Source organism: Equus przewalskii, chromosome 24, assembly GCF_037783145.1.
Source record: "Equus przewalskii isolate Varuska chromosome 24, EquPr2, whole genome shotgun sequence".
Lineage (NCBI taxonomy): Eukaryota > Metazoa > Chordata > Mammalia > Perissodactyla > Equidae > Equus > Equus przewalskii.
Window position 1 is genome coordinate 14,833,162 of NC_091854.1, and position 26,065 is coordinate 14,859,226.

The 26,065-nt window shown below is 38.0% G+C and overlaps 1 protein-coding gene across 2 annotated transcripts in view; it reads right to left on the bottom strand.

The window, feature by feature from the left end:
• Positions 1-12,865, bottom strand: part of PRKACB (protein kinase cAMP-activated catalytic subunit beta) — a 131,786-nt gene extending 118,921 nt beyond the window's left edge. Inside the window, exon 1 of one of the 2 annotated variants that reach the window (XM_070592121.1) lies at positions 12,500-12,865. In XM_070592121.1, the coding sequence (XP_070448222.1) occupies positions 12,500-12,545 (46 nt within the window). In that variant the 5' untranslated portion in view covers positions 12,546-12,865. The remainder of the gene's footprint in view (positions 1-12,499) is intronic. The other variant, XM_070592119.1, reaches the window with a different exon arrangement.
• Between the last annotated feature and the right edge of the window lie 13,200 nt (positions 12,866-26,065).

The window sequence follows — 26,065 nt, forward strand, 5'->3', positions numbered from 1 at the left end:
CCCAGGCACAGACCTAGCATCACTCATCAGACCACAATGTAGCAGCATCCCACATAAAATAGAGGAAGACTGGCACAGATCTTAGCTGAGTGACAATCTTTGTCAAGCAAAAAGAAGATTAGCAACAGATGTTAGCTCAGGGCCAATCTTCCTCACCAAAAAAAGAAAAAGCGGGGGGTGGGGGGAGGCAGAGGATATGAACAGACATTTTTCCAAAGAAGATATACAGACGGCCAGTAGGCACATGAGAAGATGTCCACCATCATTAATCATCAGCGAAATACAAATCAAAACTATAGCAAGATATCACCTTACAGCCATTGGAATAGATATAACCAACAAGACAAAAAATAATAAATGTTGGAAAGGTTGTGGAGAAAAGGGAATCTTCATACACTGCTGGTGGGAATGCAAATTTGTGCAACCACAGTGGAAAATAGTATGCAGATTTCTCAAAAAATTAAAAATAGAAATACCATGTGACCCACCTATCCCACCACTGGGTATTTATCAAAAGAACTTGAAATCGACAATTCAAAGAGACTTATGCACCCCCATGTTCACTGCAGCATTATTCACAGTAGCCAAGGTGTGGAAGCAATCCAAGTGCCCATCAACTGATGACTGGATAAGAAGATGTGGTGTATATATACAATGGAATACTACTCAGCCATAAAACAAGACAAAATCATCTCACTCGCAACAAGTTGGATGGACCTTGAGGGTATTATGTTAAGTGAAATAAGCCAGACAAAGACAAACACCATATTATTTTACTCATATGTAGAAGATAAACACATAGACAAAGAGAACAGTTTACTGTTACAAGAGGAGAAAGGGAGTTGGGGGGGTGGGCACAAGGGGCAAAGGGTCACATTTATATGGTGATTGACAAATAATAGTACACAACTGAAATTTCACAATGTTATAAACTATTATGACCTCAATAAAAAAACAAAAATAAAGAAGTGCAAAGGATTTTGGGAACCACGTAATCTAAACAGGTTAAGAAGGAAAATGAAGAGGTGAGAGGACTGATGGATGAATGGATGAGAGCTTCTGAAGAATGATCACAGCAGGAGTATTTAAAAAGCACGCCCAAAGGGGTCCAGCCCAGTGGCACAGTGGTTAAGCTCACATATTCCGCTTCAGCAACCCAGGATTCGCTGGTTTGGATCCCAGGTATGGACCTACACACAGCTTGTCAAGCCATGGTGTGGCAGGCATCCCACATATAAAGCAGAGGAAGATGGGCATGGATGTTAGCTCAGGGCCAGTCTTCCTCAGCAAAAGAGAAGAGGATTGGCAGCAGATGTTAGCTCAGGGCTAATCTTCCTCAAAAAAATAAATAAATAAATAAATAATTTAAAAAGCAAGCAAAAAGGAGACGAGATTGTGATAATGCCATGCTTACATTGGTGATTGTTGAGCAGTTAATGAATATGATAAGGTTCTTGTTGAGAATGGCTATCTGAAATGAAATGAAGAGAAGGGGATAGGAGATAATGTGATGTAGGAACTGAGACGCAATGGTAATGGATGGGTCATCCACAAAGAATTGGGAGCCACCCTGGATGAAAGCAGCGCTCAGAGTACAGAGAAAAATTGTGAGCCAGGTGCCAAAGTTTTTGATGAATGAAGAGAAGTCAACAAGAGATTGGCAAATGACAGCGACATAGATGGGGGACATAGTGGTACAGCTGAATGGTACAGGCCTTGTCTTGGTCTGTTCAGCCTGCTGTAACAAAATGCCATAGACTGGGTGGCTTATAAACAACAGAAATTTCTCACAATTCTGAAGGCTGGAAGTTCAAGATCATAGTGCTGGCATATTAGGCATCTGGTGAGAGTCCACTTCCCTGTTGACAGCTGTCCTCTCACTGTAACCTCACATGGCAGAAGGGGCAAGGGAGCTCTCTCAGGCCTCTTTTATAAGGGCACTAATCCCATTCATAAGGGCTCTGCCCTCATGACCTAATCATCTCTCAAAAGTCCCACCTTCTAATACCATTACCTTGGGGGTTAGGATTTCAACATATGAATTTTGGGGAGAGACAAACATTTAAACCATAGCAGGCCTCAAATGAGCCAGAGATTTTTCCAAAGTTTGGGAGTATAACAGTTTTTCCTAATCCAATGTCTTCCTACCTAAAGCCTGAGACCAATCTCTCCCTACCAATTAAAAGTGATATAATTTTGATATATAAATGTCGAATAACTACTATGTGCTAAGGTAGGGAAAGAAGTGTCTTCTTATCGAGTAAATCAGCTACTATGCCTAAATATATTACAGAGAAAGTACCTGCCAACTGAGGGGAAGGGTGTAAACACTTCTAAAAGAGGATTGAACTTTTTACCCATTTAACTATCCATGATTTTAGCTTCCACTATGAGCCAGGAATTGTGCCAAATTCTAGGGATTAACACACTAAACAAGATAGATACTGTCCCTGGCCTTAAAGATCACAACGTGTAGTGGGAGAAACAGCTGAGAAATCAGTGTTAGTGTAAGTGCTAGAATTACAGAGGTAAATGCCTCCAAAATGGACTCAAAGCCAGTTTCTATCTCAGTCAGCTATAGTCTATTTCCCAGGATAATCTCAGAACTTCTATACTTATTCCTATATAAACTACTATGTTTGCTAGTATGGATCTTGGACACTTGTGCATCACTGTAAATTTTACAATGAATATCTGCATATTTCTGTCTCCCAGCTTAAGGACCGGAACCAAGTCTTACTTTTATTCGCATATGTGCATTTACAGACTACTACAGTACCTGGTACAAAGTAGGTGCTCAATAAGCACTGACTGAGAATGACTAAATGATTGAATGAATAACAAATAAATTCTGTTCTGTCTCTGTGTCATTCTATCAGTTGAACTATGGCTTATTTAGTAACCTCAAGACCACAGCCTAAAGAAGGAATCATATTCTTTCCCAGTTTAACCTTTCATGGCTCCTACTTAACTAAAGAGCTGACCTAGGACCTGATTGGAGGTGCTAAATTATCAGCAGAACTGGATCCCACAAAAGAAGCTAAGTAATACCTGTACAAACATATTCTCTAAAGTCTGTGGATAATATACCGCAACGACCTGCTGATGTTATACAGTCATCTACTTAAGAATAATACGGTATAGGAATAGAATTCATTTTATAGAAATTCTTTTTATTAAGTAGAATCCTAAAATAATGAGATTTCAAGATACTGTCTTTAATTTTTTTGAGGACAAAGTCCAGATAGAGAAAACAGATTTGTCAAGGACTTAAAGGTTTAAATTCAGCAGTTGCCTTACAAGAAAACAAAAGTTTCAAGTCCTTGCAAAGTTAACATTATACGAATATTAGGCAACAGGGAGCATAACTTTAAACCATGGCCAGAAAGCCTGGGACTTTATACCCTGTTACAGTCAGTCAGATAAAGATATGGCATTTACACTGGATTTTCTTTTCTTTTCTCTTCTTTTTTGAGGAAGATTAGCCCTGAGCTAACATGTGCTGCCAATCCTCTTTTTGCTGAGGAAGACTGGCCCTGAGCTAATATCCATGACCATCTTCCCCTATTTTATGTGGGATGCCTGCCACAGCATGGCTTGACAAGCGGTGCGTAGGTCTGCACCCGGGATCCAAACCAGCGAACCCCAGGCCACTGAAGCTGAACGTGCAAACTTAACCACTGTGCCACTGGGCCAGCCCATACACTGGATTTTCTAAGGCAGCCCTAATGTCAAATGTGCTAGTGCATCATTCATCATTGTGAATTGTCAATTAACGCCTTTCTCTCTTTAAGAGAGTCCCAAATTTGATTCAGAAAATCAGCCACATAGATAAAAGAGCATTACTGAATCTAATTTACATTACAACCAAAAAGTAAAAAACTAAAATATTACTACAGAAAATATCCTATACTATACTTCCGAAAAAATTTTCATAATTGGGCTTTTACTTACCCAAATCTTCCACCTGACTACTTAAAGGCAACTCTTTATCTCCCAGAAATAAAAAAAATTAATTAAATGGATGAAGTAGAACAGATTAAAAAAAATTTAAGCTATATCTCCATATCAATTTAAGTAATTTAAGTTATACCTCCATTATCAATGGAAACAATTTATTATTTGCATATAGTAATAAACCTCAACATTAGCAAGAAAAAGGTCTATTTGTTAATACTAATGATTCTTTTGGAAGTTGTAAGGGGCAGAAGGAGTTACAAAACCTATAAAAAGAGTGGAAAAGCATTAAAATTTCCTAGCAATTTTTAAATTACTAAAAATACTATCTGAATTTATAAGCACAAATGTTTTTTACCTCTAAACATAAATGATTACTAATTAGCTAAACGTATTTATTCTCTAAGCCTAGTTTATCAAGGTTTTATTATATTTACTTTGATTTGCTCTACAACTAGCATTTCTAAGTTTTGAGGAAAAGCCTAGGAGTTCTAGTGTTTCAAATTTAGGTGAACAATCTCAGATTTTCTCTGTCTATACTACTTGATTTATACACTTCAATCATGTAGCCCTAATTTTTCTAGATTGAAGAGTTCTGGGTTTTTTAGTTTATTCTCATACAATCGGCCTTCCATTCTCGTACTCCTATTACCTGTCCCTGATCTTAATTTTCTCTGGTTCTGCTATATACAAAACACTACAAACACACAGTACGCTAAGGGTTTTACATTAAGAGTAGAACGTTACTTTCAAACACTCTCCTGGTGACCAACATTTAGATGGTCCCCTTACCTGTAGCAGAACATGAGAATATCTTCAAAGATCAATACAGTGATTCATAAATTTGTTTCTTAGGTCAAAATTCAGAGACTATCATTTTTTAAGGACAGACGAAAAATTTTCCCTAAATACATTACCTTTTATTTGCTCACATTGAGGCTTCTTCACCACTTCTCTAGTCACATAATTTTGTGAGAACCTTTAATAATTTATTTCCAAGTCTTGCTACTTTTATTTTTTTTTTTTATTTTTTTTTTTGAGGAAGATTAGCCCTGAGCTAACATCTACTGCCAATCCTCATCTTTTTGCTGAGGAAGCCTGGCCCTGAGCTAACATCCATGCCCATCTTCCTCTACTTTATATGTGGGATGCCTGACACAGCATGGCTTGCCAAGCTGTGCCATGTCCGCACCCGGGATCCAAACCGGTGAACCCGGGGCCACTGAAGCAGAACGTGCGAACTTAACCCCTGTGCCACTGAGCCAGCCCCGTCTTGCTACTTTTAAAATGTACATTCTTCTAATAAATACATTGGAATCACTGGATTGTTAAACTAGAAGCGACCACAGCCTCCTTATCAAATCCATCCTTTCGAGATGCACAGCTTGAAGGTATTACACTTGTCCAAAGTGAAGTAATAGAATGTATTAGGAAACAGAGATTAGATTTGTCATATTCAAAGTACATGTTCTTACTATAAAACTACACCTTAACTTTTTAATATCTATTTTAAAGGACTCTAGGGAAGAAAACTGATATTTATTTAGTACAGTATATGTTGGCACTATATTTTACATGTTCTTTTCACTCTCCACACGACCCTACAAAGCTCAATAGCTTGCAGAATGTATACTTTAAGTAAAAAAGTAATATTTTACCTGACTTTAAATTACTTTTTCTGTAAAAGTTACACTATTCTCATCAGTGCTGTGGCTTTTCTTCTTTTCAAAAACAAAGCTAAACTTTTAGCAACTATAGTTCTTAATTTATAGAAGTTATGTCAGATGTTACAGTTCTGTAGTTTCTAAATAGCTGGCATTACAAAGGGGAGCAACATTAGGATGAAATGTGGAAAAGGGGGGCCAGCCCGGTGGCGCAGTGGTTAAGTGCACATGTTCTGCTTCAGTGGCCTAGGGTTCGCTGGTTCGGATCCCGGGTGTGGACATGGCACCGCTTGGCACACCATGCTGTGGTAGGCGTCCCACGTATAATGTAGAGGAAGACAGGCACGGATGTTAGCTCAGGGCCAGGCTTCCTCAGCAAAAAGAGGAGGACTGACAGCAGTTAGCTCAGGGCTAATCATCAAAAAAGGAAAAAAAAAAACCCAAAATGTGGAAAAGATCCCTTGACCATCCAACGTCATTTTTTCACCCATAGCTGGGAGAATAAAAGACAATTTACAATTCTAAAGCAACCAATCAGATATCATTTCTCATAGGCACTCTGAGTTCAGTAGGCCCCTCAAATCTGCTCCTCCCCTTGTATTCATTTCTGGACTCCATTATGGCATCACAACCCATCTACCAAGACACAGAAGATAAAACTTGGGAATTATTCCCAATTCCTCTTTCTCCTCCTTCCTCACATGATATCAGTAAGGTACAGTCTGCCCATTTTTATTTTCCAAATTTCTCACATTTCAGATCCTTTCCTGCATTCCTACCTCTACCAACTTGATTCAGACACTCAAAGTCCCTCACTTGAGTGAAGGAGTCTTCTGACTGATCTTCTTGCCTCCACTCCACTTGTTCCACAGTGACTCGTCTTTCACATTACCACCAGTGTAATCTCTCTAAAACCCAAATTTTATTATGTCTCTTCCCTTATTTCAAAGTCTACAATAGCTTCCTAATGTCTACAGGATAAAATTCAAACTCTTTCCATTATATGGCCTCTGTCCATTTCATCAGTTTCATCTTTCATTATACAATCTCCCCTCTTCCCTACCACCAACCTTGTCCTCTGTCATTTAGTCATAATGTACAACTTACTTCCTTTTACTGAATATGGCATGCTGTTTCACTCTTCTGCATCTTTGCTCACTCTGTGCTCCCACTACTCAGAACACACTTCCTCCTGTAATCCCACTGTTGAACATTTACCATTTTCAATGCTCAACTCAGGGCTCATCTCCTATTTGAAATCCTTTTTGAAGCTCACTCTCCCCACCGCAGTGTAAATGACCATACTTTCCGATGTTTTCCCCACTGAACTTTTATGAAAGCACTTCTAACAGTTTTTTTTTTTTTTCATTAATTTGTTGGCATATCTACTGGCCCATTCTGGAATACAGGCACTCTGGAGCAGGTACTGTGTCCTATTCAATCTCTATTCCAATAGCCTTGCTTAGAGTCCATCACACATTAGGAGCTCAATTACGTGTAATGAATGAATAAATGAACAAACAAACAAAGAAAAAAACTATATAGGATACTCCTGAAGGAATATTTTTTGAATTAAGATAAAATAAAAATAATATGGTACTGACCTAGGTATAATTACTTGCCATAAATTCCAGATTTTTCTACCTAACATAATTTTTTTTCATTAAAAATTTAAGATTTATTCCCCTAAGGAAATTTGGTCACCTATGTGTCCTTACATTTATTATCACTTACATAGAGACAATTTTGTAAATTATACTAATTGTTTTATTTTATTAATTTAATGGAATATCAAAATGATTTATGGTCAACTCCTGACTATCTGACAGGATCTTAAAAGCTGTCCGGCTTACCTAGGATCTTTCCACGTACTGCTTCTGCCACTCAGCCTTGGCTTATTTTCTAAGCTGGCTTTCATGCCTCTAATTATCCTGCTGCCGGCAATGAAAAGCAACAATCTGTCTATATCCTAAGTGGAGGACACTGACCAAGACAATGGGAAAAAAGGTTCCTGAACATGAGATAATTTTATATAGTAGACAATCTGCACAAAACTAAATCACAGAACTGGATGAGATAATATGTATTTTATCATCCAAATATTGTTGCTGTTTGTTTTGACATTTCTTTTTTTTTGCTTTTTCTTTATTTTTTAACCCCAAAAAATATTATTCCCAAGTACTTCTACTGATCCACTGAATTGGAACAAATATCTGCTACTGAATTTCCTTTTTTAAAAAGTCTGATAGCTGAAAAGTTTAAAGACTTGTGTAAGATATGAGATCCCTAAATTTGTTCCTGATCAACATTTAAATCTACAAAAATTTGCAATAAAAATATATTCACTGAGATTTAGTATTAAAAACTACACAACCTTAATTCTAGTAGAGCCCAATAAGGAAATTAACTTTGTAGTTAACTTTACAGATTATACATAAATTACTACACTATAATAATCTGTTCTGTTAGATAATAATCTACCTCCATAAGTGCTTATTCAGAGGAAATGTTGAAGAAATAAGTTAATTCCTAGGATAAGAAAAGATAAACCCAGCATTTTGTTCATCTACACACACTTGTGAGGATCCACAAATTACCAAGGTGACAGAAAGATGGATTGACATTTTTATCATATGTAAAGACAGCTACGTTCTAAACCTGTGCTGTCTAACATACCAAACACTAATACCACATGTAAGTTAAAAATTCAGTTCCTCAGTCCCTCTGGTCACATTGCAAGTGCTCAGTAGCCACATGCAGCTAGTGGCTGCCACATCAGACAACATAGATAGGAACAATTCCATCACAGCACAACGTTTGATTGGATAGCACTATTCTAAACTATGATAAAATATAAATTTCTAAATAGTTTTTAAACGGCAATAGAAGTTCCAATAGTAATTTTTTGGTTGGCTAACAGGAAGGGAAGGCATACATTTATGAACGAGAAAAAATAATTAAATACAAATAGTAATGAAGGCTTTAAGTATATAAAATTAACTTTATATGGCTTAATTTGAAATTATACCATACTGAATCTGAAAAGACTTTCAAGGTAATTTAATCCTTCATCCTCATTTTACAGATGAGAAAACTGAAACTAGAGAATGGTTCAAGAAAAAAATAACTCTCATTTAAGGTATTTAATATATCCAAATAAAGTCACTATTGAAAACAACCAAAATTTTCTATAATAATAAATTGAAACAAAGTAAAGTCTACGCTATTCTGTGTGTCTTAGAATCAGCTTTTCTACTGGATACAGAGGGTAGCACAGTGGCTAGGATTTCAGGTTCTGGGGATAGGCTGCCTAGGTTCAAATGTGCCTCCTTGAGGTAATGGCTATGCAACCTTAGAGAAATCATTTAGGCTCCCTGAGCCTCCATTTCCTCAACTATAAAACGGAGAAACTACTAAACTACTTTACAGGGTTGAAAAGATTAAGTGAAATTAAGCATGCAAAGCACTTAGAGAACCTGGGGCAGAGTAAGCCTTCAAAAAATCCTAGTTGTTATAAAATTTGCATTTTGGTTGAACCCAGTCTACGGTGACTTTCTTTAATGTCTATTCACCTTCAAGTTCTTAAGACAGAGAGATACTCTGAAAACGGTGCAAAGATCCTTATGTAAACACTAGGTAATACAGCTCTACCACCTGCAGTCATGAGAGAATTTGCAACCAAATTTCTATCAACACTTCACCCACAGGCCTCAACACCTTTGCCATGAGAGGGTAATACAAAGCCCCACAGGCATCCTGTGGGGTCTAATCTTCTTTTTTTTAATGAAATGAACAAAAAAAACCCCCTCCCACGTTAAAATAAATGGTATGTGTTTTTTATGTTGGTGACTGTATGTAAAGTAAAAAGTGGGAGACTGGATAAGTAAAAACTTATGAATGACAAGAGTTTAAAATTTCTCAGAGTATTATATACTCACATATTTCTAAAACTTTATGCTTTTGTGTGTTAGCTGAAGTTTAAATAACTACATTCAAATTTTGACTCATATTTTTGAGAGTAATTTTTTTTAAATACACAGAACAATTAGGTATGTAAAGGTAAGAGGTGTCTTTTCATTAAGTTTTAAGACATTTCAATACAATTTCCTAGTTCACTACAGTAGAACAACAGGTACCCAACTTAATGTCATCTCTAGAACATTATCTGTGGAGATGAGAATGGAATCTCCCTAGCTTTCAAGTCTTAACCCAGAAAACGTTTTATTTTAAGAGTAGCAGGATAGGTATCAATAGAGTACAACATAGGCACCAGATGGTCAAAGCTAACCGAGACCCTTCTTAAATATCTTTATGTCCAGCTTCATTCTGCTGGAATATTTTTAGAACTAAGCTCCAGAGTCACCTGTATGAGGGATGTTCCTAACCAAACCTCAAATCCTAATCAACCTGATATTTTTTAATCAGCTTTTCAAATCAAACATTTTCCTACTGCTAGTTTTCAGAGTTCTAACTTCACTTTCCATAATGTTAGCACTTATATTTTGTTTTTCAGTTAACTTTTATATGTACAATTTTTCTCTAACACTAGATAGTAAATTTCTTGAGCTTTTACTTACAGGGTTTCCAACTGAAAATAATACAATTGGTAGACATTTTGAAAATATATGTATTAATTGATTATTTAATGATGCAGAATGGAATCAAGGCACCAGATTCTATTCTTTACTCTGATATCACTAATAGTATGATCGCAACTCCAGCTTCTTTAGAGGTCAGCCTCTTTGGCTTTGAAACGAAAATGATTACACAGGCTGATCTGTAAGATCACTTATATTTCTAAAAGTTTATGCTTTTATGTATCAGCTTAAGTTTAAATAACAACAAAATTTTGAAAGGCATATATTTTCAGGAGTAATTTTTAAGAAATACATAGAACAGGCAGGTATGTAATGATAAAAGTTGTTCTTTTGTTAACTTTTACGATATATCGATAATATTTCTTTGTTAACTACTGTAGAAGAGCGGCAGTACACACCTAATAAACACTGCTCCAAATGAAATTACAAACTGATCAACACACGACATTTCAAGTAACTGTCCCTATCAGACATCATTAGCTATTTTCTTTTATCACTTCACAACATTTTATTCAAACTACTATAATGACCTTCAGTTTCCATAAATAAATTTACATAAAAAGCTGGCACACATACTTAAGATCTAGGCTGTCACTAACAGTTAAACCTTAGGAAAGAATTTATTCATACTAATAATTTAAATATATTTAGATAAACGTTTAAAGTTTCCTTTCTGTCTTCTGTAAATATTCCAAGATTATCCCATAGCTATGAGCTTCAAATGAATACTGTCAGGGGAGAACTGGTTTGGTAACTTAATAACGGAAATATATAGATCACATAAGAGTCTACTAACATTATTAAAAATATAAACACTGTACAAGCCAGCACTTGCTAATGAAAATCTCTGATATGATTCAATTACCAAGCACATTCTTTTGGAACACAATTAGTATGTTTTAGCTTTAAGTTAATATAGCTTTAAGTTAAAAGGGAAAATGACAACTTATCAGGCACAAATAATTCTTTACATTTTCCTCCTTCTTTATACTTTCTGTACAGTTACCACATTTGTGCAATTAAAAAAAAAGATAAAAGTTCTACCTCTACATTGGCTTTTTAAAATCTCCATATCACATACTAAAGAATGTTCATTGATAATTTGTATAACAGGACACAAACTTTTCTGGAGCTGCTGAAAATTAACCCCAAAACCTTATTGGTGAAACATAAACCATGTAATCTGATTTCCCTATTCGTATTAAACAAAATGAATGACTGAATCTTACCAAATAGATTCTGCTTTATTAATACAGGAAAAAAAGCTAGTTCCTTTCATCTAAATTACAAAATTAGCCTAAAACATGTTACAAACATAGAAACATTAAAAGACACTATTTACACAAACTGAAATAAATCATCAGGCATTTCCTCAAGCGCTGAGACGTAACTTACTCATGGTGTAATAACAAATACCACTTGTTAGTTGGTCATTCTGAATTATAAAATCTGAGATGAACCTGACAAAGGCAAACCACTTTTTCACAACCATCTGATTTTATTTATTCATAAAACCATATAGCCATAAAAAAATTCAATTTTCATGATTTTTTACTGTTTGGTGGAAAGTGTGGAGTGCCTGCATTTTCAGCTCTCAGAAGAAAACCACCGTATTCTGGAAGCGCTTCAAACTCCAAGTGACCTTTAACTTTTACAGACATTGTTGCAGAGTCTCGAGTGTTTCAAGAAAACGCAAAGCTGCTTTGCTTTTTTCCTCTAAGGGATAAAGTTATACTTAGTCTTACTATATTTTCCATTCCTAATCTGAAGAGATGGAGGATCTCGAGAACACAGCTCCCCACTCAGGATTAACCTGCGGAGAGCCAGACCAGCAGCCCCTCACCTTGTGGGAAGGTTGCGCTGGACCCAAGTGATGGAGGGAAAAGAGCCAACTCTGCCCACAGCACTACCTGTGGCTCCCAAAGAGGGGATGGGAGGGCGGAGAGGAAGAAAGCGAGGTACGTGGGACTTCTTTAGCCGGACCATATTTGGGGAGGTGTTCCAGAATGTGTGAGCCCCCCTCGCTCTAGTGAGTAGCGGGGCGCGCTCTGCTCCCCCGCTCTCTCCATCCGGCCCTCTGCGCTCAGCCCTCAGCCCGAGCAGGGGGAGGAGGGCGGCGGAGGAAGGCGGCTGGTCCCCAGGGCCCCCTGGAGCGGCTCCCGGCGGCCCCTGCGAGGCCTGGACCATGCCCGCGGCCTCGGGGCCCCGACCCAGAGGGGCGCCCGGTGCCCCGCGCCGCCCAGCCGCCCGGCGGGTGCCCAGCCCCGGTCCTTGACTCACCGCTCTCCACCTCGCTGCCTTTCTTGGCGGTCGCCGCGTTCCCCATGGCTGGGGCGACGGAAAGAAGGGGTCAGGAGGGGAAGGGGGGCTGGGGCCGTCCCCGCCGCTCCACGGGCTGAGGCAACTCCCGCTTCTGCGCGGGTCGGAGCGGGGAGTGCTCCGGCGCTGTGCCGGCAGGGAGTGCGGGCGCGAGGACCGGGCCGGTTCCGAAGGCAGGGCTTCAGCGAACTCCTCAGCCCCGGCGGTGTCCCGGGAGCGGCGGCAGGGACAGCGGCGGCGGCGGCGGCGGCGGCGGCAGCGGCGGGCAGACACTCCCCCTTCCCCGCCCCGCCCTCCCTGCGCGCCCCCGGGCAGCCGCGCGCCCCCGACCCGGCCCGGGCCCCTCCGCGTGCGGGTGCGCGCGCCGGAAGTGACGTGCTGGGCGGGGACGCCGGCGGCCGCCGAGGGGGGTCAAGTCGGGTGAGGGGGACCTGGGTGGCTGTCGCACGCTTGTCCGCGGGCCCGCCGAGCCCGGTGTTGTCGCCCGGACTGGCGCTCGGATGCCAGCCCCGAGATGAGGGAGACGGCGTGGGAACCGTTAGCTTTGAGCAACCCGTCATCTCTTGGCCCGGCGTCTCCAGTGCCCTGAGCGGGGCCCCGGGAGGCCATGCGGGGGTTCGGGGTGCTTTCTTTGTGCCCCGCGTCGCGGCGGTTGTCACTCAAAGACTGCCTGCGCCCCGCAGCCCCGGCCGGAGAGAACCGCCTCGTCGGGCAGGAGATCACGTGCGGACTGCTGCTCGCCTCGGGGCGCTGAGCACTGGTCCGCATCCGCTCCGGGACCAGCTTCGTCCCTAACCACCGCCGTGGGTCGGAGCCTCTTTGCCTCGCGGATTCAGGTATTCGCTGAGCCCCCCACATCGTCCTCCGGTTCTTGGGCAGCAGTCACAAGCCCTTTGATGTTTCCAGAGCGGTTTAACTCGCCGTGGTTTTGCGGGATCGCTCTCCCAGATTTTGTTAGACATCCTAGGAGGCGGTAAAGGAAAACGGTACTTTTTCTGCAGAATGTCTGTTGATGTGCGGCGTTGTATTTAGCAACTTTCTGTGTAGGTGTCACAATAAACACATTCTCAATTAGTCGTTGCGTTTTTATTGATAAACATTTTAGAGCACTTGAATTTTCGAATAGCTTTGCTTATCGGGAAATTTATGTGGCGTTCTGGTATTTTTTTTGTTGCATGTTCTTTTGAACTTTGCCCTGTGAACGTTTATTCCAGATTTGATGTGGAAAGACTGTAACTGCCTGAGGGGCAGAGACCACGTAAATATACTTTGTGTCTCCAAGGCACTAGGAACTGTAAATGTGTAATGGATACATGTTGACTTAAAAGTAAGCCGAGGAAATTTATCGGAATTTTTTTTTTAAAAAATCTTTTAATACTGACAAAAACGGATTGGTAACTAGATGTTTCTTATTAAGTTCTTCCTGCTATTTCCTATTACCAATTCTGTTAAATTAACTGAAACATTTACATCACGTATACTGTGTTCCAAGTACTATACAAAGAGTAATTCATTTGATCCTCAGGAACTCTATGAGATAGGTAGTTTTAGTATCATTATTTTACTTATGAGCAAACTGAGGCACAGAAAAGTTAAGCAACTCATCCTAGGTTACACAGCTATTATCTGGTGGAAGCAGGATCTGAACCTAGGTAGTTTGGCTCCAAAGTCTGATCTTTTGTCTATAATGTTGATCAGAAACTTGTGGATGTTGTGGTAAGTTGCTTTCTCTCCATTTGAAATCCCATTGACTTGAAAAGATACATGCGCAATGAGTTTACTTCATGGGTGAATTCATTGTATTGTTTTCCGGGTTTCCATTAAATACAAGTAATAAAAATAATAGAGAAGGAAGGATTTGGACTAGATGTTGTGAGGTTTTGTGTCTGTGCAACAATGTTGCAACAATGTCACATCCTTCCAATTACATTTAGTTTTGTGTTACAATTGTGACATTTTGCCTTACATACATAGAAAGTTCAATAAATAGCATTAAGCCACATATATACCAAAATCAAAGACAGTTTTTTGATATACTTCTGGAGGGAATCTTTGTAGAATCATGGAATACTCATACTGCCCTCAGTGGGGTGAGTTTTAACATGTATGCCTTTTTGGAAACCAGCTTTAATAATCAAAGAGTGATTATATGCATAATTTGTCCCTCTCCTTAACATGATTTTGAATTCTAGATCTCTAGTAAGAGGGCAGCCATCTGTTTAGTAAATCATTAATTTGCAAAGGAGAGAGTTGACAGCTGTTACAGACTTAGTTACAATATAACTACATCCTGGAAAATTAATGAGCAAAAAATTCAGCTTTCAAAATTTCTCCCTTTCTCTCTCAATTTAACTTTATTATTGTTAAGAAAGTAAATTAATTGTTAATAAAGAAAAAATGATCAACAATTGGAAGTATCTTGTTATTTTTCTTTTTTTTCTTACACTATTATTTCTTTCTTATATTAGCTTACACTGCTGCTCTGATTCAAGGAGGCTTATAAGAGTATAGTTTCATAAATAGTTTTCATTAGTTAACATTCACAATCATTTAGCTTTAGTTATATATAAGTTGCTTTTTTATTATTGGAAAAGAGTTCTCTATGGGAATCCACTGTTTATGTAGCATCTAAAAGACTGTGTTTCAAAAATTATTTTTTTTTTACATTATGGAAGGGGCAGAAATTTCATTAACTGTCCAATTGTTCGTGGATGATTGGAGCTAGCATGGGATGCTTGCTGTCCTTTGCCGCTAATGGCTTGGCTATAACCTAGACAAGTACAAAGGTAGAACTGTATCTTGTTTCCCTAGGAAAGCAGACATAGTAAGAATGGAGTTCTACAGAGAAAAGACTTTGAGTCTCCTTGCATGTAATAGTTTATCTGAGCACATGCAGCACTATGTAGCAGGGACAATTATACCACTGGTAGTTGCTTTGGAAACAATTATCCTTACATTTTCTAGTATTTTATAAAAACATTTTTACATGCCTTTTTTTTATCCGGTCCCCACAACAAACCTGCATAAGTAGGACAGACAGATTATATTAGTCCCATTTTACAAATCAGTAAAACAGAAGTTCAAAGAAGTGAAGTAAGTAGGCCAAGGTCACCAAATGGTAAGTGGCAGAGCACTAGATGATATACCATCACTGTGCAAGACAAATGTAATCTCAGTCCTCATTATGGTTAGGTTTTATTATCTCTATTTTGTTCCCTGCCCTAAATAAGTTTTTGTGTAAGACAAGATGGACATGTAAGTAAGTAAGTATGTAAAATAAGACTAACTTTGTATTATAGTGTAAACAAATCACTGAGGAAACGTAAAGGAAAGTGCTGTTAAATCATCAGCCGCATAGAGTTTAGCACTGGATTTTGCTGTTAAACAGGTGGGGAAGGATATTGAGAACTAGAACAGCATGAGCAGAAGCTTGCAGACAATTATCCCTAGATCATACCAGATCAGATGTTACAGAAGGATGTCCTAAAAGACACAGCCTTCCCACTGGAATGTAAGCTATCTTGTCATCACTATGTCTACTGTATCCAGAGTGATGTCTGGGAAAAAGTAGGTGCTCCATAAATATTTGTTGAATGAGTGAGTAAGTGAATGAATGGTAGTTTTAGAATAGATCATGCTCTTTTGGGGAGGCCTTACATGCCATTTAAGAAATTCGGCCTTTGTTCACTATGCAATAGGAAACCATTGAAGATGTTTAAAGAAAGGAATAATATAATCTCACATTTTATTAGCGAGCTAACTTTGACAGCAGTGTGATGGTATATTGGATGAACAATAGATTGGCCGCAAGCAGACTTGTGAGGTAGCTGTTGTAAGAGAAGAATGACGTGAGGTCATTGGGTAGTTCAGCAGCAGTGGAAGAGGAAAAAAAGGATGTGTGTGAGACATTTGAATGTAAGATCAATAGGATTTAGTAACTATTAGGGCTCTTTAGCATAGTACAAATGATAGAAGCCCAACTCAACCTAGCTTAAGAAAAAATAAGCAGAATTTATTGAGTCAAACAACTGGAAGGTCTAGATTGGATTTGTCTTTAGGCTTAGACAGACCCAAGAGTTCAAGGCTATGTATCTCCACGTATCCACCCTAATTCTATTTATATATTGACTATATTCTGCCAAACAGGCTGTCTCCACATGACAGATTTGCATCCTCCCAGCTTAGTAACGTAAAGAACAATGTCTTCTCTTTCTCAGTATCCATATATTAAAAATATGTTACACGTATTTGTTCTGTATGGGTCACATGACCATTCCTATGAAGAGAGGAGTCAGGGTACCATGACTGATATGGAATGAGAGAAGTACAGTTTCTTGAAGAAATTGTCACATAGGGTAGACAAAAACAACTGATGCTCAACACAGTGAAAATAAATACTTGAAGCTCTCAATCAGTTTTCCATCTTGGGTGACTGAATAACAGAGGTCAGGAATGAAGGAGAGAAAACTAGTTTTTAAATTAACGAGAGATGTTTGACTTGGGTAGTACTGAGTTTGAGTTGGTAGTGTGACATCTATATGGAAATGATAAATAGCCAAATGTAGAGTTAGATCAATACAGGAGTGGTGAATTCAGTATGAAGATGAGAGTCAAAGCCACAGCTCTGAATGAAATCTCACAGAAAATGTAAAGGGAAAAAAAAGGCAGCTAAGAATGGACAGTTACAAAACAAAGAAGGAGGAGGAGTCCTGAAAGGAGCCTGGTGTGGGAAGAGCCTGGAGCCCTCAGACAAGTTGAAAGAGAACCAGAAAATGCAGCCACGGAGGTCAAGAAAGAAAGAGGGGTATCAATTTGCTTGAATGCATGCTAGGAATTGACTTTAAATCATATAAGCAAAATGGAAATATGTTGGAAGGATATACATATGTTTCTAGCAAGGAAAAGGAAGCTGAAGAACCAAGTTTGGCACACCCGGGAACCAGGCAGCTCCAATGAGTCAGAATAGCAGTTGCTGCTTGACATTTTCCCCTGAAATAGCCAATGGAACAACAACAAAAAATATACTGTTTTCACTCCTGTTCCTTTTCCCACAATTCAGCTTCGAGGGAGAGAATTCAGTTGGCCTATCTTGGGTTAAGTTTCTGCTTCTTACTCAGAAAAAGGCAATGCATTAGTAGTCCCATGAGACTCAGGCAGTGGGGAAGCAGAAATTTCCCAGTACCAAAAAAACATGGAATAGAAGTTGAGCACTCAAGAAAACAATAATGTCCACTACAGAGGATTTATTGAACAGTATTAGTAAAGGCAAGTGTTTCTCCTCACCGGGCCTGTAACAGACTACCCTTTTTCCCCTCCAAAAGATGTGTTGGACTTTATCACAAAATCGTAGATTTTTTTGGGGGGGGGGGTGGGTTAAATATGTCAGAAATGTTCTGTTACCTGATGTAGTAGGCAGAATAATGCCCTCCCCAAAAATGCCCATGCCCTAATTACCAGAATCTGTGAGTATGTTACCTCGCGTGATAAAGGGAAATTAAGGCTGCAGATGGAATTGAGGTTGTTAACTAGCTGACATTAAAATAGGGAGATTATCCTGGACTATCCTTGTGGGCCAAATGTAGTCACAAGGGTCCTTAAAAGTGGAAGAGGGAAGCAGAAAAGATCAGAGAGATGTGATGTGAGGACTTGACGCCATTGCTGACTTTGACGATGGAGGATTCGGGCCAAGAGCCAAGGAATGTGGGCAGCCTCTAGCACCTGGAAAGAGCAAGGAAAACAGATTCTCTCTTAAGAGTCTCCAGAAAGGAACACAGCCCTGCCGACACCTCGATTTTAGCCCACTGAGATCTGGGTCAAATTTCTGATCAACTGAACCATAAACTTTTGTGTTGTTTTAAGCCACTAAGTTTATGGTAATTTGTTACAGCAGCAATAGAAAACTAATACACACTACTTCGTTTTAAAAGTAGAGTAAGCAGAGTGATTTGCTCAATTGTCTGAGGCAAAGCCAGGACTGAAATCCTGGTCCTAGACTCTCAAGCCGTTTTTACCACACTTCACACAGGGGTGTTAGAAATTCTCGCCACTAAAACTCATTATTTGGAAACACTGATTTCCTGGAAACAGTCTAAAGAAGGAAAAGAAACTTTAATTTTCTTTTAAATTATTCTGTTAAATAACTATCACGTGCCCAATTAAAGAGAATGAAGTTAAATATAATTTCTTAGTTTTTCTGATCTCAAAGTTGAAAGGGTTATTTAAAGAATGTTTGTGTAATGTGGCAGAACCATGGTAGAAAAGTAAGATGATTTTTAGTTTTTTTCTTTGTTTTCTTTAAAGCTGGCCACTACTTTCTTCTCAATGTTCATTTCCAAATGTTTTAGTGTATATTATATACTTAGAACCACAATTATTCTCTAAAAAAATGAATCTTGCTAAATAAAAAGTGCTGAGTAACTATGCAAGTTTAGGAGTGGCTAGAGAGAGCTGAACTGCTCAATCTAATTAAGGGAGAATTCAAAATTCCAGAGTAGTCCAGGAGGGAGGGAGAGAGGAAAAGAGATAGGAAGGGAAGAATTAGCAAGATATCAGGAAACTGGGGTTTTTATATGTAGTGGTGCAGACAGTGGCGGCTAAAAGATCTAATATGTGATTCCAAGTTGGTTCTTGTGTAGCACTTAAGGTAGCTCTCAAATCTTTAAAGTTTTGCTACATGCAACGGCTTTTTATTTGTAGTTGCTCTCAAGGAAATGATAAAGTATAGAGGGCCATTTTTGCCTTTGATTTAAAATTATGGTGGAGAAGTGAATAGCTATGTATTATAGAACAAAGAACAAAAATTCCTCAGAGGCAAGAAATCAGAGCCAGAGGGGTCCATGAAAATATAAGCCCATCAGAAATTTGTTTAAAATCACAAGGAGAACTTTGGATACTAAAATCCATGTAAGAGGGATTTGAATCAACTTTTTGTAGTAAATTAACTAGCTGGATGGGCTACAGAACCACTGCCACCGACAGCAACAATTGTAACCATATCAGAATACATAGAATGTTCTCTATGTACCAGGCTGTGTACTAAACTCTCTAAATATATTGCTTCATGTAATTCACACAGCAATCCTATGAAGCGGGAACTACATAGTCCCATTTCACAAGATGAGCATGAGGCATAGAGAAGCCCAAGATTTTACACCTAGGAAGTGAAGAATTAGATGTGCTTCATTTGAACCCAGGTCTGTCCCATTCCAGAACTTCAATCAGTAAAATCAGCATGTCCAAAAGTCTAGTCCAGACCATCAGCATTAATATGATTGGGGACTGCTTGTTTTAGAAATGAAGATTCCTGGACCCAATCCAAGCCTATTAAATCAGAATCTTTTCATGTGGGTTCTAATTAATCTGCCTCTTTACCAAGTGTGATCCTTATCTGCGTGCGTGTGTAATCCTTATGTGTTTAAGTGTGATCCTTATGCACAGCTACGTTTGAGAATCCCTACCCTATTGTGTTGCATTCAAAGTATTAAATGCCCCAGATTAACAGTCAGGCAACTCTTAAGAATACTGACGATAGTACTAGACTTCTGGTATTAGTACTGAAAATTTATCTGGTAAATTCATCCTTTGCTGCCTACTTATACATATATACAGTATGGAGGAATCAGTGAGAAAAGAGTTGAAGTTGGAAAACTAACAACAATTGAGTCTCACTTTAGGCCATCTACCATGCAAGTCATCTACATTAACTCATTTAATCCCAAATAATTGCCCAAGCTACCCACCCCCTTGACTTCTGGATAATACAGAGTTCCAGGTCTTCAGATTTCTTTTGTGTGGATAAATGCGTTAGCCTTGTAACCAGTCTCCTACCCGCTGTCTCCCCTCTTTCTCCCACCCCTTCTATTAAATAATCTTAAATTGTGAAATAGAGCATACCTACCAAAGAGTGTGTGAAATATAAGTATACAAATTCAATAATAATAATGATAATAAACCAAAATTTATGTACCCATATCCAAGCCAGTAACAGAATATTACCATACTTCTGATGCATCCTTTGAGACCCTCTCATTCACTGCCCCATCCAAAGATAAACAGTACCTAAATTAATCATTGTCTTGCTTTCCTTTATAATTATTGTAGGGTTTTCGTTTTTATTTTGCTACCTGAGCCTACAGCTCTTAAAATACACTCTTCAGTTTTGCCTGCTTTTAAAATTTGTAAGAATTTGTAAGAATTCTTCTGCGACTTGCTTCTTTCATTCACGTTTTTGAGGTATAATCGTGTTGATGTATGTACTATAGTTCATTCATTTTACATATTTATAATATCTTATGAATATATTGTTGTATAAATATACCATAAATTATATACCCATTATACTGTTAATGGATATTTAGACTGTTTCTGTAACTTTTTAACAATGTTGCGATAAGTATTCTTGCTGCTAAACATACACATTTGACAATTTATTTAGGTATATAGCTAATAGAGGAATTGTGGGGTTGTAGAATTTAAACATGTTCAATTTTCCTGGGTAATAGCAAACTGTTTTCAAAAGTGGTTATACCAATTTATATCCAATTCCTATTGCTCCACATCCTCACATACACTTCCCTGTTTTTTTTTTTAGGTGAGGAAGATTGGCCCTGAGCTAACATCTGTGCCAATTTTCCTCTATTTTGTCTGTGGGATGCTGCCACAGCATGGCTTGATGAGCGGTGTGTAGGTCTGGGCCCAGGATCCAAACCCACAAACCCGAGGCTGCTAAAGTAGACCTCACAAACAACCACTACACCACCAGGCCAACCCCTCACATAGACTTACTTTTGCCTAACTTTTCAATTTTAACCAAGCTATGAAAGTGCTCTTAATTTTCATACCAGAGAAACTGAATATAATGTCATATGTTTGAGAGCCACTTATGCATCCTTTTATGTGAAATTTCTGTTCATTACTTTAACCCACTTTCCTATTGACCTTTCTCTTATTGATTTTTAGGGGCTCTGCATATTTACTGAATCCTCATTCTTTGTAATCTATAAGTGTGGCAATTATCTTCTCTCTATTCATGGTTTGACTTTTTACTTTATGGTAGATTTTACTGTATTTAATTTTTTATCAGCTTTGTTGAAGAATAATTGACATGTAATAAACTGCACATTCTTAAGTGTACAATCAATTTTTAAAGAATATAACTCACACCCATGAGGCTATCACCACAATCATGAGAATGAACTGATCCATAACCTTCCAAAGTTTCTGCACGCCTCTTTGTAATCTTTCTCTCCTGCCCCTCCTTGCTCACCTACTTCCAGGCAATGATTTACCTGCTGTCCATCACTATAGATTAGTTTGCATTTCATAGAATTTTAAATAATGTTCTCCTGCAGCATATGCTCTTTTTTTGTCCAACTTCTTTCACTTAGCGTAATAATTTTTAGATTAATCCATGTTGTTTCATGTATCAACAGTTGATTTTTATTGCTGAGTGGTATTCTATTGTATGGCTATATTTATACCTATTGATCAACTTTTAGGTTGTTTCCAATTTTTGGCTAATATAATAGGGCTACTGGGGCCAGCGCAGTGGTGTAGTGGTTAAGTTTGCACACTCCACTTTGGTGGCCCAGGGTTCACAGGTTCAGACCCATATACCGCTCATCAAGCCATGCTGAGGAGGCATCCCACATAGGAAATAGATGAACATTGCCACAGATGTTAGCTTAGGGCCAATCTCCCTCACCAAAAAATAAAAAGAATAAATAAATAAAAAGAATAATACAATAAGGCTACTATGAATATTTGCTTACAAGTCTTTGTATGGACATGTGCTTTCATTTATCTTGGGTAAATACACAGGAGTAAAATGGCTAAATCATATGGGACATACAGGTTTCATTTTTAAAGAACTGCCAAATTGTTTTCCTAAGATATTCTACCATTTTACATTCCCAATAGCATTGTATGACGATTTCAATTGCTTCATATTAGCACTTTAGTATAATTAATCTTTTTAATTTTAGACATTCTAATGAAGTATATAGTAATATCTTCTCATAGTTATAATTTGCATTTACCTAATGACTACTGATATTGAGCATCACTTCATATGCTTATTTGCCATCCACATATCTTCTTTGGAAAAATGTCTCCTCAAACATTTTGCCTACCTTTATTGTTTTTCCATTTTTTTAAATGCATTTTGAGAGTTCTTTATATATTTTGAATATAAGTCTTTCTTTAATCAGATATGTTTTTACAAATGTATTCCTTCAGTCTGTGGTTTCTCTTTTCATTCTATTAACAATGTCTTTCAAAGAAAAGATGTACTTGATTTTAATGAAGTCCAACTAATCAATTTTTTTCTTTTTGGGATCATGCTTTTGATGTCATATCTAACAAATTTTTTTCCTTACCCTGGGTGACAAACTCCAAGCACATGTGGTTTCACTGCTGAATTTTACAAAACATTTAAGAAAGAAAGAATACCAATTCTACATAAAATCTTCCAGAAAATTGAAGAGGAAGAGATACTTCTCCATTCACTCTCTGGGGCCAGGCAGTACAAGAAAAGAAAACTACAGACCAATATCAATAATTAACATATATGCAAAAATTCTACATGAATTTTTAACAAATCAAATCCAACAATATATAAAACAGATACACATCATGGCCACATGGGGCTTGTCCCAGAAATACAATGTTGTCTTAACATTTGAAAATCATTCAGTGTGATTCACCATATTAACAGAGTAAAAAATAAAATACATATAATCATCTCAACAGATGTAGAAAATCATTTGACAAAAGCCAACTTTCATTCCTTACTCTTGGGACGGGGGTGCCTCTCAGCAAACTAGGACAAGAGAATTTCTTCAACCAGATAAATGACATCTAAAATAGTCCTCCAACTAACATCACACTCAGTGGTGAAAGATCAAATGTTTTTTCCTAAAGTCAGAAACATGGCAAAGGTAGGTGCTCTCACCACTTGTACTCAACATTGTACTGGAGGTTCTAGCTAGTGCAATTAGGCAAGAAAAATAAATAAAGGCCATCCAGACTGGAAAGAAAGAAGTAATATTTTTGTTTATTTGCAGAAGATTCTCCATGTAGAAAATACAATGGAATTTATAAAAAAGACTTTAGAACTAATAAATGAGTTTAACAAGGTTGCATAATACCAGGTCATTATTTTAAAATCAATTGCATTTTTATATTTTGGTAATAAACACTTGGAAATTGACATTTTAAAAATACAATTTACAATAGCATTAAATATATGAAATACTTAGGAATAAATATGACAAAAGATGTGCAAGACTTATAAACTGAAACCTGTAAAATATTGCTGCAACTAAATAAATAGAGAAATATACCATGTTCGTGGATCAGAAGACTCAATTTTGTTAAGATGTCAATTCACCTCAAAATTCATTTACAGATTTAATGCAATTTCAAGCAAAACTACAGCAGGTTTTTTAAAAAATTGACAGGCTGATTCTAAAATTCACATGGAAATGCAAGGAACTTGGAATAGTTAAGACAACCTTGAAAAAGAAGAAACAAGTTGGGAGACTTATGCTACCTGACTTAAAGATTTATTATAAAACTACAGTGTCTTAGAGTTCTCCAGAGAAACAGAACTAATAAAATATATAAATATTCTATTATATATATATATGGAGATTTATTATAGGAATTGGCTCACACAGTTCTGGAGGACAAGAAGTCCCAGAATAGCCATCTGCAAGCTGGAGAACCAGGAAAGCTGGTGGTATAATTCAGTTTGTGTCCAAAGGCCTGAGAACCAGAAGCTCTATTGTCTGAGGGCAGGAGAAAATGAACATCCCAGCTAAAGGAGAGAGAATTCACCCTTCCTCTGCCTTTTTGTTCTATTTGGGCCTTCAATGGACCAATGATGCCTACTCACATTGGTGAGGGCAGATATTCTTAACTCAGTCTACTGATTCAAATGCTAATCTCTTCTGGAAACACTCTCACAGACACACCCAGAAATAATGTTTTGCCAGCTCTCTGGGCATCCTTTAGCCAAGTCAAGTTGAAACATGCAATCAACTTCACATATAGTAATCAAGAGAAGGTTCTATTAGTGTAAAGATAGACAAGTAGATCAGTGAGACAGAACAGAGAATCCAGAAAGAGAACTATACATGTTTTTTCAATAGGTTCTTGACAAAGGTGCAAAGAGTTTACATTACATATTCAGTGGAGAAAGGTAGCTTTTAAACAAATGATTCCACAACAATTAGATATCCATTTTTAAGAAGAGTTTTGAACCATATGACATACTATATAGAAAAATTAACTCAAAATGTATCATTTACATAAATGTAAAAGCTAAAACTGTTAAGAGATTTTTAAAATTTTGTTATTAATTTCTGGTATTGTTGCATTCTTTTCAGAATACATTCTCTACTGTACTTTCTGAATTTGTTTAGATGGACCCTTTGGCCAGTTACATGGTAAAATTTTGTGCATGTTACAAATCTGCATGAAAAGAAGTCTTCTGCCAAGAAGCAGGAAAATCAGTTCCATGGCAGTATCTCTTACTGTCAGCCCTGAGCTATTCCTGGATTCCTTATTGTTTTAATGAAGAAAGTGTCCTCTGAGCTCTCCCCTTAAATAGCCAGGCAGTTGATTCTCTCAAGTTAAATAACTATTCAAAATTCTCGCATCTAGAGCCTTCTGAGCCTTTCTATAATACTACTCCAAACCTTTTCTAGTATCCCCACTTTGTTTATGTAGGCATCATCATGTTCAAGCTTCAAAATGCCATCGCAAACCATATTAGGCCTGGCTCCAGGAGTCCTCACCAGAATGTTGAATCACTGGCATGGAAGGATGTTCCCCATGTCAATAAAATTCCCCCATCCGGTCTTATATTTCCCCACCTTCACTACTACCAAACTACTCCCACAGGTGTTCCCGAAGTTCCAGCAACTACAGTCATACATCGAGTGATGACAGAGATGCGTTCTGAAAAATGCATCATTAGGTGATTTCGTCACTGTGCAACCACAGAGTGTACTTACACAAACCTAGACACTATAACCTACTATACACCTAGGTGTATGGTATTAATCTTACAGGACTGCTATTGTATATGCGGTCCGTTGTTGACCAAAAAGTCATTATGCAGTGCATGACTGTACTTCTTAGCCAGGGACTGAAATGCCTTCTGTGTGTAAGGTGAGGTCAGTTCTTGTTATTTGGGGTAGATACGTTCAATTAAGTCACTGAACCATTACTTCTAGGGTAAATACAGAGTTAGATTTCTGCCAGCCGAGGTTCATAACATTTTCCTCTACTGAGCAATACACAACCTTGTTTTATATGTGTTTCAGTTTAAAGACACCTTATTTAATATATACTATTGATTCATTAACATGGAACTCGTAGCCAACAGCACTGTAACTCATGCCTGAATGAAGCTTATCTAACACACATATTTTCCCACTAAGGCACATCACATCTTTCTTGCACTTAGGAACACTAAACAGCATTTCAGAACTACCCTTGGAGGCTGCTTTAAACAGCAAA